General features: G+C 55.6%; 1 protein-coding gene across 1 annotated transcript in view; it reads right to left on the bottom strand.

The window, feature by feature from the left end:
* Window positions 1–10,724: 10,724 nt before the first annotated feature.
* The window catches only part of TRIM8 (tripartite motif containing 8), a 30,637-nt gene continuing 24,670 nt past the window's right edge, over window positions 10,725–16,691 (bottom strand). The window contains exons 3-7 of the mRNA XM_064464038.1: window positions 15,268–15,363; window positions 14,114–14,347; window positions 13,735–13,766; window positions 13,009–13,124; window positions 10,725–12,263 (exon numbers count right to left, since the gene is read on the bottom strand). Of these exons, the coding sequence (XP_064320108.1) occupies window positions 11,656–12,263; window positions 13,009–13,124; window positions 13,735–13,766; window positions 14,114–14,347; window positions 15,268–15,363 (1,086 nt within the window). The 3' untranslated portion in view covers window positions 10,725–11,655. The remainder of the gene's footprint in view (window positions 12,264–13,008; window positions 13,125–13,734; window positions 13,767–14,113; window positions 14,348–15,267; window positions 15,364–16,691) is intronic.

Here is a 16,691-nt window from a genome sequence, read left to right as displayed (position 1 = left end):
GTGGTGAGTTACTGTAGTTGCTTAGATGCATAGGACCTGCCCTATACATGCAGGTTTGCGGTTGCTGAGGACACGCTCAGGTGTCAGTCACAGCTTCCCCTCAGTGACATTATCTGCGGTTGTGTTACCAATTGTGGGTAGTTTCTTAAAATAAAGCTGCTAAGGAGTCATTTGTGTAATGAGGGTAGAAGACTTCCACATATTCCTATAGCCATAAAAGAGGAGTTTGATCATAACGAGGCACTGTTGCATTGCGACACCACCATAGGAGGGAGAGAAGGGTTGTATGTGTATAACTGAAGCTCTTTACAGTTGGACTAATGCAGGATGAGCGTGTCTAGGGCTTTTCTCGCAGCTGAAGGAGAATTTAGCCCAGCGTTTCACCTTGAGCCAGCAAAAACGTGGTTCCTGTGTTCAGTAAGTTCTGTATGTGAGATTAGCCTTGATGTTGAGCAATCCCTGTTGATTTTCCCTTGATGTTAAGGCAACTCTGCAGCAAAATGCAATTAAGTCCATGATTACTTTCTAGAATGAGATACTAGGTCCCAGGTTTCCTTTCTAAAATGTGCAAAATATATTCTTCTACCCCGCCTCCTCGGCAGGCCTTGCCTAGCCCTTCGGAGGACTGGGGGGCTGCCCCGCAGCAGGCTGGCTGCCCAGGGCCAGAGGTGCCCCCAGCTCGGTGCCAGCTGCGGATTGCCCTGGTGGAGGGTGAGGAGCCTGATGAACAGCAGATGAGAAGCACTCTTTAAAATGAGGATTCATTCTTCCCTGAACTGGCTTTCCTCTAAAATGATGCAGTTGCTGAAATAGGAGTGAAATAGGAGGGAGAATGTGTTTTCCACCTCCTCATCCCCGATTCAAATCTAGCCCCAGCTGACAGTGAGCAGGAGTCATTAGCACGCCAAAGCAGCCATGTCCTGTATGAAGCGAGCTTGGTGACTCCTGGGCCAGTTTCTAATGCACAGATGGTAAAATAATCCCACTGCCCTGCTTGCCAGCTTTGTTCGCTGCCTGCCTGCAAAAGGCCAGAGAACGACTAGGGACTGCGTTACCCCCTCCACCTCTTGGAGACGGACCGCGGGCAGTATGGGGAAAGCTGTGTGTACTAAAGCATGTGGCTTTACCACGCGTCAGCGAGTTGCCTCATGGACCCAGACAGACAGCTGACACCCCTGGAGCTCCCAGCTCTTTGCTCCTCCCTTCCCCTGGACGTCTCCACCTCATGGCAGAAACATCTGCACTGTACGTGAAGTAGCCCCTGGCCACCTACGTGTTACAGCCCAGCAGATTAAAATCATCTGGGGCTGATTCCAGGTCCCCCCCGTATATCAGGATGTACAGGAGTGGTTCAGGGGTTGATCTACATGTAGTTCAGCTGTCTTTGCTGCGGCTGGGGGCAGAGGGACAGCTGGGACAGCAACTGCTTTAGCAATCCAACTTTAATCTGCCTGCGTCCGTGAGTCAGCACCCTCTGAGTGCATCTGTCTCCAGCACTGAGGCAGGACACGCATGCCGGAGTAGCACAGCCTTGCTTTAAAAACCGGATGACTGGGAAGGGGAAAAGAGCAGGCTCAAGTGAGCTGTTAAGCAATCGCTAATGACACAAAGTGACACAGCTCCAGCTTTGCATGGATTAAGTAAGGAGTCATAAGATGAGGAGAGATGTTCATTTAAACGTGGCTTGTTCAGTGACTCCGCAGCTGCATTGGCTTATCAGGAACCCCAGGAATCTGAGCACCACATGTTCCTGGAACAGCTCGAGGAGGAGAAATGCATCCCAGCATTGCCTTTTCCTTGCAATTAATGCATTTGCCTGATGCAAGCACTGTAAAGAATCACAGCCCTTTCTTGAAGACATGCTTTGTGCTGGCTGAGTGGCAGCGCTTCAGAGCTCCGGGGCCGATATTCCCGAGCTTTGGATTTGCCTGCACTGCATGCCAGGTGTGCAGTGAAATGCTTGGGTACCCCTCCTCTGGCCCAGGCAGGACAGAGCAAAGTCCTTTTCAGGGCTCGGGAGTTGATCCTTCTCACGTGCAAGGGACTTGAGTTGGTGCTTCCCTGCTCCCTACTTTTTTACCAGTGGCAAACTTACCCTGTGACACCCACATGTGCCACAGTTAGCTTTCTGGATCCAAAAGGCATCCAGGAGGGTAATTTGGGGTGGGTTTTTTTAGCCTCACATTGGTTAAACTTCGAAATGTGTGTAAAATAAATATATAGTAATTTTCCTATCACTCCAGTTTAGAAGGAGAAATTGCCTTACTGAATTCAGGATCCAGAAGTGTTTGCTGGCTCATTCCTTATGTTTGCGTGTAGCTACACGTATTGGTTGCGTGCATCTGTACCAGCCAGAGCTTCGTCTGTGATCCAGTAGACTAATTTGGTTTACCTGTGCCAGGCAGTAAGCGAGAAAGGCTGCGATAGAGCAAGCTGTGCTGGGAGGATGGAGGTGGAGGGTTAAAATGACAACAACTTAAGTGTATCACCCTGCAGTGGTGGCTATAGATGCTCCTTGTATTGTGAACATCTCTCTGTGCATGGACCTGGTGAAAACGTAAAAGGATTTGAGGTTTTGTTCACTTGCTGCTCCTTATCTGAATGTATTTGCATCCGCTATAGCCTCCTCAGGGCTCTTGTCCCTCAGCAGCACCTGGCTAAATACTACCTGTAAAACTGGCTGGGGCCAGCCAAAACACGTTCGGTGAAACCCCTACCCGTTTCCCAGTCCGTCAGCTCCTGTTTAGTTTATGGTAATCGCATACATGAGGCTTTGTCCTTCCAACTCTGTCTGCTTTGCCCTCCTTTAAGTGAGATTCGGGGGAAGCAAACTGTCTCATTGCTATGGGTGGAGCTCTGCCACACATCACATCGATTCATAGGTTTTTAAAGCCAGAAGGGACTGTTATGTTCCTCTCTCCTGACCTCCTGCATAACACAGCCCATTAAATGGCACCCTGCTGGCGTGGTGACTTGTGGTTGAATTAGAGCACCTCTGGTAGGAAGACACACAGCCTTGATTTAAAGGCTCGGACTGACAGACAGATCCACCCCAGGCCTCGAGAAGCTTGTCGCAGGGGTTCATTCCCCTCCCGCGGGGAGTTTGTCTTCCTTTGCTTTCACATCATTAAATCTGGTTTTACCTTTGCGATAGATGAAAGATGCCTCTCCTTCCCCTTTGTGTTCTCTGGAGGGGAGAGATGATGGCGAAGTGAAATTCTCCAGGGCACATCGGGAAAGTGGGTCCAAGCCCCTTCTCTGACCACGAGCACTGGGCGTGGGGACTCGTGTTGTCCACCGGCTGCGGCCGTGTCCCCCCGCTGCAGCGCCGACGGAGACTGTTTCTCCTTGCCCTCGGCGAATGCTTGCCAAAGCCTCATGCAACCTTCTCCCATTTTTCCCCCACTAGTACTGCTTCTTGCACATTATTGACTTTTTTCTCAGTCAAAAATATAACTGATCACGAGACTTGTTTTATTAAGTGTACTGGGATGAGACCAGCCCGCTCAAACCCACCCCCTGCCCCACAGGGCTCTTTCTTCTGCAAAAGCAAAAGGTGGCGGCTCTTGCATTCCCTGGGCCGGCCGGGTCCACACAAGCTCTTTCTTTTATGGTCCCTTTTTGAATTTCACCAAAAAGGGATATTTGCAATATCTGGTCATGTTGTTACTCAGTGTATAATTTAGATGTCTTTGTCAAAAAAAGAAAGAAATAAATTAAAATTCAGTAGAAAGACAACTGGTGTTTGTGGGTGATCCTTTTTCCAGCGGTCGGTCGAGGACTGCCTCTACCCAAGGAGCCGCCAGTCAGTCTGCGAAGCTGCTCTTCCACCGCTCCCCTCTGTCTCCCCATCAGAGATGGTTGCCGGTACTGGAAGTGGTCAAAACTGTTGGAAGAAGTCTTTTCTCTTTGGATTTTCACATGTCCAAAACTATCAGAAAAGCCAGCCAGTAAGAAAGGCAAACTTTGGGAAGGTCTTGTTTCAAAAATCATTTCATACATTAAAAAAAAGGCGTGTCATGAAACACGTTCCCCGCCAACCTGGCAGGAAAAGGGAAGGGGAAAAAGCAAAGCAGCAAACGATATGGGTTTGGTCCAGTGTAGCGGGGTTTGGAGGCGGTTTCAAGGGAGGGAAGCAAATTCTGGGGTTGTTTCTTTCCAACTTATTTGACTCATCACTGTTCCTGCAACACCAGGATGGGCCAAAAAGCGAGAAACTGTTAGAGCTCTTTAAAGCATCAGCTCCTTCCCTGCACGGCCAGGATGCCTGGAAGGCTGTCAGAGCCGCTAGAAGAAAAACCATTATAGATGGTCACACTTAATTTCTTTTCTCTTTTTTTTTAAGGCATGCTTTATACTGAGTCCTGGTATTTTTTCAGCAAAGTAGGAAATACTTTTTCATCTTGTTTGCCTAATGGATTGGATGTGAAAAATATTTCTCTGGCAAGTGAACACCCTGAGAGTTGTTTGACTTGTCACGACATTATGTATCGGCCCCTGCGGCCCCCTGCCCCTGAAGCCGCCGCGCTTCCCCTCTCCTGTTGCTGTTTATGGTGGGACACACTGTAATTTATGGTGAGGCTGCGTGTGACCTTGCATGCGTCTGCTCGAGCGAACCGCAGCTCCCTTCCCCGCACAAGCCCCGCTTTACGTTCACATGATGAATTTAGTGCTCCCCAAAGGGTAAGGAACCGAGTGGATTGGATGTGGGGAGGGGAAAAAAAGAAAATAATAATAATCCACAGCCTGAAGGAGAAATAAACACTGAGATTCTTGTTCCTCTTGAACAGTATTTCCCTGTTGTTTACAGCCTCACACCCCCAGACGACCGCCTTTATCAGAGCAGAGAAATCATCTGCAGTTGCGGAGCTGGAGGTTTCAGCCTTTGCGTCCTCGCCACATGGGCATCCCCCAGCCCGGCCGTGCTCTGCCGGGGCACGCGTCAGCGAGGGGCAGCCGGACCGGCGGCCACAGCGGTGCTCCAGCCGCGTTGCCCACCCACCCAGGCGCTGCACTGACGCTTTTTAAATTTTATTTTGTTTTGTTTAAGTGGAAACAAGCTTGCGCTGCAGCCTTGTGATTGGCTCCTGGCTAAATTGCAGCTTTGGGCTCAGTTGGCTGAATTTGGGCTTGTTGGATTTTTTTATTGCAATCTGTTCACTTATTTCCCTTCCCAGCGCCGACTGGAAGTGAAACTCCTGTAAAGCTGCAGTCAGGCTGCCTCTGTGCTGGGGGATGCCGTCAAGGGCTTGCTGGAACAGCACGGGCCGTGGTGGGGTGTGCCCCCCGCCCCTTTCCTAGTTAGCTGGCTGACCGAGACGAATATCTGTACCCTTTATAATTGGAAAAGAAAAAAAAAAATTAGATCCCATGCAGAAGAGGAAAGGTTGGAAGGAGCCCCTCTGCTTCAACGTGCTGTGACCACACAGCTCCGAGCCGCAGCGCTACGGGCAGCATGGCCGGGCAGCCAAACACAGCCCGAATAAATAATCCTACAAGGAAGGGAAGCTGTCAGGTAGGTTAAGCCCCAAGTCTGAGCTGCATTAGGAGCTGGCAGGAACACCCTGCAAATAAATCATCCAAATGAGAGGTATTTTTAAATAGAAGTTGTCCTTGCTGCTTGGCTTCGCAACCTTTATTTTGTGCTACCAATAGGAGCTGGAGCCTGCAAGATTTAATGCCTTTCTGACTGATGGAGGGAACCCAGCAGGAGCATGGGGTGCTGAGGGAGACACTGCTGGGGAGAGCGGGTCCCCCCACGCTGAGAGCATCACCCCATGGGCTGGGGACACCACGCAGCCCCAGTCTGCAACAGCTGGGTCCCGGCCGACCAGGCAAAGCCTGGCGTCTTGGGGTGGCCAAGACAGCTGTCCTGCCCCGGCTCCATCACTCTCCCTGATGTCAGGCAGGAGGATTTATATGTATTTTGAGATCATTTTTATAGCCGGCACCTGTGAGGCCAGCACTGGACAGGGATAACCGAGGGGGCCACGTCGCGGGGGGCCAGGACGGTGGTGTGGGCATGGAGAGCTGGTCTGGGGGAATGGGGAAACTGAGGCACGGGACCCCCTTTGCACCTGGGGGTGGCACTTGGGTCTGGGACTGGGCAGGGTAGCTGAGGCCATGGCTCATGCCTGCTTATTGAGGCAGGGCAGGAGCCACAGCTCTCGCAGCCCCGTGGGGGCGGTGGGGGGACACGACACGCTGGATCGGGTGCATTCAGCACGGCACAGCTGGTGCGGGCTGCAGAGCGGGGGGGGGGGGGGGGGGGCTGCAGTTGCTCCTGACACTTTTGCCTCTGAATGTGATGATAAACTCCCTTTCCCGATTAGCGCTGATCCCTCTGCCTCCAAAACAGTTGGCCCTAATGAACATACGGCCCAACAGCTGTAAGCGGTTATACATATGCATGGATATATATATTTATCCCCCCCCCCCAGCCCATCCATATATACTGGAGATCACAGCTGTTGCTATTCTTCCTTGCAATGCAGATCAGACGCTCTCTCTCTTTGGAGTCTTACTTGACCTATTTTGCAGGCACAAGATTTTTTGTGATGATGATTTCCCCAGTTGGTGCTTTTGATTCTGCCTGAAACATCTTGATTGAAGGCAAACAATGGCAGCTCCGGCAGCCGGCAGCGCCCCGCACCCACGCGCCGCCCCGGCCCCGCCAGCCGCCACGCGCCGGGGGGGCCGGGGGCCGGGGTCCGGCCGACGCTTCCCGGGGCGGCAGCGGCTGCCGGCTGGTCCCTCCCGACCAGCCTCCTCTGCCAACCCTTCCCTGCACCCACGGAACGCGGCTCTGCTGCCTGGTCCATCAGCTCGGCCACCCAACCTGGACCTCGAGGCTTGTGCCAGCCTCCCCATCCTCTGCCACCTCCAGCTGGGCTGGCCCCTGCTCAGCCCTGAGCCCCTTCCCACCAGCTGGGAACTGCTCCATCACCCCAAAAATCTTGCAAACCAGGTGGTGATGGCCCTTGGGATGCCTCACCTCTAAGGCCAGGTGGGGAGATGGTGCCCAGGGTGCCAGAGCTGGGGAGGTTGGCAAAAACCCCCATGGCTGCTGCATCCCTGGGTACAGCAACGCTCTGAGCACCCTGTGCATGATGGAGACCTTCAAAGCCCCGGCCTCTGCTCGCTGTTCAAGGCAAGGTTTTGGGGCTGGCAGGGAGCATCTGCCGGCCCTGCAGCCATCCCCGGCTGCACAGGTGCCCCGAAAGAAGGGCCCCAAAATTGCCACATCCTGGCGTGGCAAAGCACTGTCCGAGTGCACACAAAGCCACGGCTCACTGGCGTTGTCATTTGAAGCGTGTTCTTCATCTGGGTTTCTGCAGCAACTGGGAAGTTCCCATCCTGGCCCAGCTGGAGGGAATGAAGCAGCTAGGGGAGCGGAGGAGGAGGGTGGGAGGGGAGGATGGAGGGTGGCAGGGAAAGAAGTCAAAAATAAGTTTTTAGGAGATAAGGCTACACTTCCCACCTCCATCCTGGGCTGGGTCAGGGCTCCAACCCTCTCCCTGTCCCTCCATCCCCAGAGGCGGTGCAGCCAGCTGGGGATGAGTCGGGGAGGACTACAACACCTGCCCTCTATGTAAGAGGCACCCTGAGGTGGCCCACCTTGCTCAGCCCTGGCATGGCTGCATCCCCTGAGTCCCTCCACAGGCCTTGGTTTAAAAAGAGTGACTTACCTTAGAAACACACTTTTCTTAAAAAAAACCCAAACCAACAAAATAGTGAGCTGCCAGTGATTCATCTTAGGCAGCGAGTATCTTCATTTATCCATTACAAGATAATACCCAAATCTGGCTAATTAATATGCCTGCATATTTTCTAAGGGCTGATGAGGTACCTTAAACATCTCGCCAAGTTGGGCTTTCATATTTATAAGGTTGATGTGCAAACTTAAATTGATGCCGTCTAAATATACTCCTCATGTTTAAGCATGGGGCTTCACTCCTGGGGTACCGGGAGGGGCGTTCCCTGGGCACACGCCCCAGCTCAAAGCAGGACCCGGGGGCTTGGTGGGTGGGAGAGCCACCCGAACAGGCTCCTGCAAGCTGGGGCACGATGTCCATATCTCTGCAAGGATGTGAGATTCCTGTTTCCTTAGATAACGGGAGCGGAGTGCAGCAAGCACTGACCCACTGGTGGCTGTGGGGTCAGAGCGCTTCGGGTAAGGGATGGGTGCGAGCACTCACGCAGCTGGATGTGGGGACAGGTACCAGAGCTGGGCCTGCAGCTTCCTGCTGAAACCCTTTTCCAAGGTTAAAAATAGGTTTTGGTTGCAAACTGAAAGCCTGGTTTGCATTCACCCTCATTATGTTGATTGCTTATTTACATGTATGCAAATGGAGGAAAAGGCAGCGGCTCCTCCACCTGAGGACCCCTCCGCACGGCAGAGCCTGAACCTCACCGGGTAAATCCCTGCCAAGGGATGGGCCACGGTGCTGCCACCCCCTCCCCAGGATCAACCTGAAGATGAAGCATCAGTCCCGCTCAAGGCACTCAGGGATGAGCTGCGGCCCCACAACCCGAGTGAGGTCGCCGGAGGCACGGTGGTTATCGGCGCCACTGCCTCTCCCCTCACCCTGCTCTGCCAGATGTGCGTGTCCGGCTCCAGCTGTTCCCCATCAGCCTCCCCCAAGCAGCACTGCTGGCCCCTGGATCCTTTTTCCAGCAGGCCCCATGTCCTTCATCAGACACCAATTTGGTCTGGCCCAGCTGCTCATTTTTCTTTCTGCCGTGTGACATGTTTTCACCCGGCTCCTAATCCGTCTCTTTCCATTCACAAGTCGAGCTGTTTATGGATGTGCCTCTGCTCCCCCCGCTTTTCCCACCCCCTGGACAGAGCCATCCATCAACAAAACCCTGCTGAGCAAGGCAGCCCAGGACACCAATAGCCCAAGCGGGCCAAGGGCACCCGTCCTTCCTGCTGCTCAGGGGCTGATCCTGGGGGGGACGACACACCATCGCTTCCCTCCCTGCCACCAGCAACATGCGAGGTTTGAGGGTGCAGTGCTGCAGGCAGCCGGGATGCTGGGGTCCTTCTCCTGGCTTGGGGGGCTGGAGGGGTTGTGGCATGGGGGCTCTGCAAGGGGCACCCACTGTTTTGGGGCTCTTCCCTCTGGCAAAGGCACAGGGTGAGGGTGGCCCGTGGTGGGGATATGTCCCAAGCCCCCTGGGGTCACCCAGCAGGGTGGGGGGCCGCGCCTCCATCCCCCCCATTTATAGGCAACAGGTGCTTTAATGCCTGCCGTGGCCGGCAGCTGCCCGCTCTTGCAGGAGGAGGCAGCTGTACCAAGGAAGAAGAGGAGGATGACATTGATGACAGCTGGGAGGACAAATCTGGGGGCACCAAACATAGAGGGCCATGGCTGGGGAGCACCCTGGGGTGTGGGTTGGCCCCAGCTGTGCATCGGGGACCCCTTCTGAGCCCCCCTCCACGGGGATGGAGGTCACTCGTCTCACCCCTGCCTCAGTGTCCCACTCAGCCCTGGGGCTCTGCCCTCCCCGGCCACGTGGGCACAGCGGGAGGCGTCGCGGGGTCCCTGCGGCGCAGGCTGGGAGCATCCCACGCCCTCCTGCCGCCCTGGGGCACTTTGCTTGTGACCGAGCCTCAAACCCTTCAGGCTGTTTCCTGAAGCATCTGAGCAGGACAGGACTGGGAAGAGCCCGGCATGGCAGCGGGGCAGAGCCGCTGCCCTCTGCACCCTGTACAGAGTGGCACCGAGCCGGAGGGCGGCCGGGGGCACACAGGGGCAGTGGGTGCTGCCCCCCGCCCCCAGCACTGCCTAGAAAGGGGACACTGTTTGCAAGAGATTTGCTGCAGCCTCCCTCGGGGTGGAACGGGGGAAGTTGGGTGCAAGGGTCCCCCTCACTTGGACTAGCTGCTCCCCTGGCTTTGGCTCGCTGAGATTCTCCTCTTCGTTTCCCACCGAAGCAGCATGGGGAGGAATCCAAAGCCGAACAAAACCAGGGACGTTTTGTAATCAGGAAAAAAAATAAAGGAAGCCAAGCCTGAAGAGAGCGATGGAAAAACCCTAATGCCTCTGAGACACAGCTCTGCTTTACGAAGTCAGCCCCGTTTCCCCGGATGAAGCGCTCACCCCAGTCCAGCCACAGCCAGGCCAGCCCACAGCCCCGCTGCACACCCTGGCCAAAGGTTTCTCCTCACCCTTTGCAGCCTCAGCCAAGCACGGCGGGACCTCGAGCCAGCCCGGGGTGCTGCCAGCACCCACAGAGCCCCACAGGGCAGCACCCCGGGCTTTAGGTGTGGACGAAGCCTCAAGGGCTGGGTGACGGGGCTGCAGCGTGGATGCAGCACGGTGGATGCCGGCAGAGGCAGGAAAAGCCGCTGTCCCCGTCCCCGTCCCCATCCCACAATGGGGATTGTTCTGGAGGCTGCGGGCAGGATGCGGCCCGGCCAGCTCTGCGCCTGACTCACATCCTCGCTGGCTGGGAGGGAGCCGCTGGGGAGCCACAGCTCCAGCACCCCTCCCCATGGGGCTGGGGCACGGGACGGGCGCTGGTGGGGACCCCCTCCCCGGCCAGGACCCGCCACCACCCCATCCCTGCACGGCTCCTTCCGAAACAGCCCTGACGGAAAAATCCCCACCGTGGGCCGGGCACCCGCGGGACCCGGGGAGCGGATACTTCCGAAAGCAGGTGGGAGCCTCCCGCCAGAGCTGGCGTTCCCAGGGGAAGAGCTGCAGCAGAGCGAGGCGTTTGCACTAAGTGATCACATTTATTTGAATATTTTTTTTTGTGTGTGTGTGTTCTAAAATCGGTTACAGAATAAATACCTGTGCCTTATAGCAGGAAGTCCACTTTTTTTTTATACAAAGTGCTTGTTACAGGAAGTTGCATCAGCGATACACAGGAGGGGGGTGCATTTCGGCCACGCTTCCCCTCCTGAAAACTAGAACAGATTTATTTATTTATTTATTCGTGGTTTTTTTTTTTTTAAGTTTCTTTTCCCTTTTTTTTGTGCATTAAATTTCCTGCCATTGTGTATTTACAAATCTCTGAAAGAAGGAAAATAAAATGCCAATATGCATGAGAAATGGCCTCGTAACACAAAAATAATCAGCCTTTAAAAAACAAAAAAGGTAACAAACCCAAAATCTACAAGTATCGTTTCATACTGAATCAGTGATAGATTTTTTTCTTTTTTTCTTTTTAAAAAGGCAAAGATTGGGGTGGGGAAAGGGGAAAAACTGAACCAAACCAGAAAAAATGAACTTGGAGAAATGGAAAGAGAGAAGGTGCCATTGTCCCTTCTGAAGTTTTCCAAAGGCAGAGAGGAGCGAGGAAGAGCGCGACGCACAGACCCAGTTGCCCCACTGAAATCCCCATCGATTTCTTCTCAGTAATTTCTCCCTCATCTTTTCCCAGTGAGGGGCAGGAAGGACTTTCCAAAATTAAATTAAAAAAAGGAATTACAAGAAAAAAAAAAAACATTATTATTTTGTTTTAAAAGGATTAAAAAAAAGAGAGATGAGAGAACAACCCTCCCCAAAATCCTGGAGGGGTGCAAGGTGGGGAAAAAATTGGGTTTGATTTAAAAGGAGGTGGGGGGGAAAAGAAAAGCCAAACCAAACCAGACTTTTCTCTCCGAACGCGTCATTGAACGGGACTCTCCGGAGAGTGTGACGGTTAACTGGTGACGTAGTGTTTCGCCGACGGCTGGCCGTAGACCCTATAGAAATCCTGCCGCCCGTGCTGCTGGGATGCGTCAATCCATTCCCTCACGGCAAGTCCCGGGAGCGACTGGGGGACGGCAGGGGCAGGCGGCAGTGGGTGGGAGTACTCCTGCGAGGAGACCGTCCAGGGGAAGTGCCCCGACCGTGGGTAGGGCTGGTGCCCGCTGTGGTTGGACACGGAGGAACAGTAACAGTTATCCACTGAGCAGACGAGGATTTTTCGCCCACCGTACTGGGAGAGCACGGACTGCTGAGATGACGTGGTGTTGGGGTAGTGAGATGGGTTGAAGACGGAGCCCGAGTGCACCGGCTGCGGGCCGCTGGGAAGTCCAACTATGTGCTGCGTGGAGCTACAAGGCACCATGGCTTGTGCGGACTGCCCCTCGCCAGCCGAAGCACCCTGGCTCATGTACTGGCTCGCCACAGTCCCAGACGATGGCTCGAGGAAGCTGCCCTCGGGAAAGGCGGTGGAGTGCTTGCGCTTCTCCGCGCCGGAGTTGCTGACGGTGCAGGGGTACATGGGGATGCTCTGCAGGAAGGGGACGGGGGTGCTCAGAGGACCTGCAGAGGGGAACAGGAGAGGGGGACTGCGTCAAGTACAGCATGGCACAGCTCCGGGGTGCTCCGGCTGCTGGTCCAAACCTGCGGTGAAACCCCGAGACCCACGCTCCAGCCTTGCACAAGAAGAGGGTCCCCCAGCCTGCCTCACCAGTGGCAAACTGGGCACACAGCCATATGCAGGTGAGTTTGCGGGTGCCGTTCTGGGACCTTGCGTGCAGGCTCAGAGCGGCCCCAGGCACTGCTCTGGAAACACGTGCACGGGTTGAGCCTGTGCACAGCTCGTGACCATGTCCGTAACAGGATCAGAGCAGGACAGCCCGGGTGACAAACCTAAATCCCCAAGGAGAGAGGACTGGGAAGCCTCTGCAGGACGTGGTCTGCTCCCAGGCATGGGCTGGGGGCTGTGAGACCACTGAGACCACCCCTGCCCCTGGCTGTTCCTGCCCAAATGCTGACCCCCATCTTTCCACTGACTTTCCCCAGCGATGGCCAGCCCTGCCGCTGTGTCACCCCAAAACACAGCTGTTTCACAAGCCAGTGGAAACGTCCTGGGGAGATACAGGAGCTGGCTTCACGGCATCTTCATGCCCTGACCTTGCCGACCGCAGAAGGGTTCCCAGGTATCCCTGCACCCCAACGGCTCTCCCCACCCTCTTCTACTTGGGGTCTGCAGGGCACCCAGCTATGGATACAGGAGGTAGCAAGGTCCTGTGCCCTGTCCGCCCCCCCCTCAGGCTTCACCCACCTTCCAGCAACTTCCTGAGCTGCTTCTCCTTCTTGGCGATCTCATTCAGGAAGAGCTTGGAGTTGAGGTGGCCGATTTTGGGCGGGGGCAGGCTGCCACCTGTACAGTTCTGGGTCCTGTTTGGGACCGCGGGCAGAGAGGAGAGGTGTGAGGGACAAAGCACACTCAGGGGAGAGTCAGGAAGCCCCCACACTCCTTCCCCTGCACTCTCCCGGGGCCAAACCCCTTCCCCAGGGAGGCAGCGCTGAGGGCAGTGAGGAGCCAGCACTCTCCAATGGGCCAGTCCCTTCCCGGCAGGACTTTCCCCATCCAGCCTTGCTGTGAACGTCCTGTGCCAACACGTGCCTCCCGCAGCCCCTGTATCCCCCCACATCGCCACGCCAGCTCGCCCCGGCTCTGCTAGCGCTGGCTTTAACCCTGGGCCCTGGAGAAGAACAGAGCTGGACTGAGCCCTGTGCCCCAACCCAGCTGGTCCCATCCGGGCTGGGTCCCAGCTCTGCTGTTCCACACACACACCACTATGTTTCCCCTAGTCCAAGGGAAACACTTGATTCAGTGCCCCTGGGAGGGGATTTTTCATCCTCCCAGACACAGAGGGAAACAGACGCATGGAGCATGCCTCTCCCTGCAGCATCCCTGGCCCTGCTCCTCCTCCATACACCATGCTGCTGCCTCCCCCACGACAGCCCCCATTCCCCCAGAACATGCCTGCCCTGCCACGCTTACCTGTCCATTAAGATTTTCACAGACTTGGTGTTCTAGGAGGGGAAGGAGAAGCCCTGGTCAGTAAGGACAGTCCCTGCCCCGGCACCTCCCCTTTCAGTGTCACCTTCTGTGGGCCCCCAGGAGGGGACAGGCTGCCCAAGGGTGCCAAGCCCCCTCTCCTCCCAGCACAGGCTGCCCCAGCCCCATTTTCACCCGCAGCGTCTCCTCGTAGGAGGCCAGCGCTGAGCCTGCCCCACTCCTCCTCACCTTCCCCCCTGCTGAGCCCTCTAGAGGCACCAGAAGTGCCTGTCAGTGCCCCAAGCCCACTCCACAACGCTCCCTACATAACCAGGCCTCCCCCTGCCCCCTTCCCACCCCCAGCACGGGCAGCCCATCTCACCTTCATGAAGTTGATGTCCTCGGTTTTGTCGAACATGACCTGGACAGAGCTGAGGAGTTTCTTGGCCTCCTGCATGCGTTCATTGAGGTGGAGGACCTGGGCCGCGTTCTCGTTGCAGAACTTGGCCTGGGCCTTGTCCAGGATCTCCATGGTCTTCCGCAAGTCCTCGTCCAAGATCTGGTGCATCTTCTCGTACTGCAGACGCACCTCGTCCTTCAGCTGGCTCACCTTCTCCTGCAGGAGGGGAGCAGGGTCAGCCCCTCTGCATCCTCCAACCTCTGCCATGATGCCCCAGGGTACCTGGGTCCTTTCCCCAGCAGGGGTGGGTGCAACCTGAGAGCTGCACCACAGCTCTGCTCTCCTGCAATGGCCACACAGACCAAACCCTGCAGTCAGCTGCCGCATGGGACTCCTGTGTGCTGGAGTCCCAACAGGGCCACTGTGGAGGTTTGGCTAATCCAGCAGATCCCCATAGATCTCCTGGGGTCTAGGTGGGGATCGCCTCCGGAGAGCTAATGCCAAGCAACAACCTGCCACACCACTGAGGCAGGTGTGCATCCTTGATTTTTCATCAAAGCATCATTTGCCCAGCCCCATCTTCATCCCCATTCCCATCCTCATCCTCACGCCTGTCCTCATCCCCATCCTAGGCTGGGGTCACACCATGTTCCAGAGCCCTTCCGTCCATGCTCCAGGAGGCTGAGGGGCTTTAAGGACCATGAGCTGATCTTGTTTTACCTGTGTCCCAGCAAAACGCTTGCATCTCTTCCACCTCCTGGGTATTTCAGTGGCTTATTCGGGGATCTCCCACCTCCAGACCCTCCCCTTCCACTCAGGATGAAGAGGGTGGCCCAGGGAAGGCTGTGCAGAACTGAGGCAGGGGAGGCACCTGATATTTAAGGACAGGCTTGTTCCTTGCCTCCCAACTCACCCCATGACCCACGAGGCTGTAGGGCAGCCCCAAACACATTTCCTCTCCCAGAAGTATGACTGCCAGGAGAGGAATGGAGACAGCAGGTCTGGCTGGCTGCTCTTGCCCTGCGTGTCCACCTGCTCCCTGCCCACCTGGCCCCTATGCCCTGGGAGCCTGTCACCATCGTGCCATGGGGTGACAGTCCCCGGGGCTGGTCGCAGCAGGGAGAAGCACCAGTTACCTCGACCAGCCGCTTGTCCGATTCCAGCTTGTAGAGCTGCTCTTCAATATCTTGTTCCCGCTCCTCCAGGCGGTCCTGCTGCTTCATCAGCATCTTCTGCAGAGATGGGTGAGAAAAGCAGTCATCAGAGCCTGCTGGCCACACGTGCCAGGGAGCTTCAGCGCCACCTGCACTGGCTCTGCCCACGCAGTTCGGAAGGGACAGGGCTTTTTCCCAGTGGGATGCCATTGCTGAGCTGAAAGCCCACATGTGGCTGGTGGAGGTGGAAACCTTGCTATTTCAACAGCCATACAGAGGAGCCATGTGTGCTGGACTGCCTTATCAGCTGGGGACCTTGATTTGGGTCCCCTGGATGGGAGCAGCCGCTTGCCAAGCCCTGGGGATCCTCGGGGGGGGACACAGAGAGGCTCATCTCCCACTACGGCAGCACCATTTCAAGGCCCATCACCCATCGCCGGCAGGCTCCTGTGAGACACTGCCATCCCCCTCACGCCCCCATACACCACGCCAAATCCTTTCTCCCTTCCCCGCCTCCGTGACAAGCCCCAGAGCCAGCATCAGTGTAATCGGGAGGGACAGAGAGAGGAGGAACAGGGCCTCCCCCGCCACGCTGCCAGGCCCTGGCCCCCACTCCTCGGGGCTGGGCCTGGGCCATCAGCCTGATAACTGGGACAAAACATTATCCCCAGCAATCACTGTGAGTGCCTCGCTCCTCTGAGCTTCCCTAGCCAGGGTGAAACCCACTACCCATGAGGGAAGGGCTCCAGCCTTGCGAGCAGGAGCAGGGCTTCCCAAAACACCCCTCAAAATCAGCTCCTCATTTTTTTCCTACCATGGCCATCCCAAGGGAAAGCCACCACACCAGTGGGTTGAGGAGAACAGCTTCGCCTGGCACAGAGACACAGTGTTAGAGACTCTCAACGATGGGGGTGAGATGGGAAGAAACCAGCAGTGAGGATGAATTTCGTGGGGATTATTGCTATTATAAACCGCCGCTCAGGGATTTATAATCAAGTAATTAATTCCTGGACGAGGCGGGAGGGGGAGGGTGGCAGAGGCGCTGCCGGGATTAATTGCATTGCATGGAAAGGCTGTCACCTCCAACTCAATTCAGGAGCAGGAATGTGAAGCCTCCTCCCTCCTGTTGTTTTTCTTAAGGTCTCGGGCACCTCCAGCCTCACTGCTGCTGAGCTCCTACCACTAATAATAACGAGGAGCTAAAAAAAACAAACGGGCTTCCCACTTGCAGTTGCACCCAGGCATATACATGGAGATGGACACAGAGACAGCACATCCACTGAAACAGGGTCCAAGGGGCAGCATGCATGCAGAAATACGTGGGCCTGCAAGCATCCAAGGGCATCACTGCTGCTGTTTTTAAGACCAGCTGAATAGGTGGAAGCATCCACACAGAGCAAGATTTG

Source organism: Phalacrocorax carbo, chromosome 12, assembly GCF_963921805.1.
Source record: "Phalacrocorax carbo chromosome 12, bPhaCar2.1, whole genome shotgun sequence".
In the NCBI taxonomy this organism is placed as follows: domain Eukaryota; kingdom Metazoa; phylum Chordata; class Aves; order Suliformes; family Phalacrocoracidae; genus Phalacrocorax; species Phalacrocorax carbo.
The sequence above is the reverse complement of the archived record's forward strand: the minus strand, read 5'-3'. Positions and strand labels throughout refer to the sequence as shown.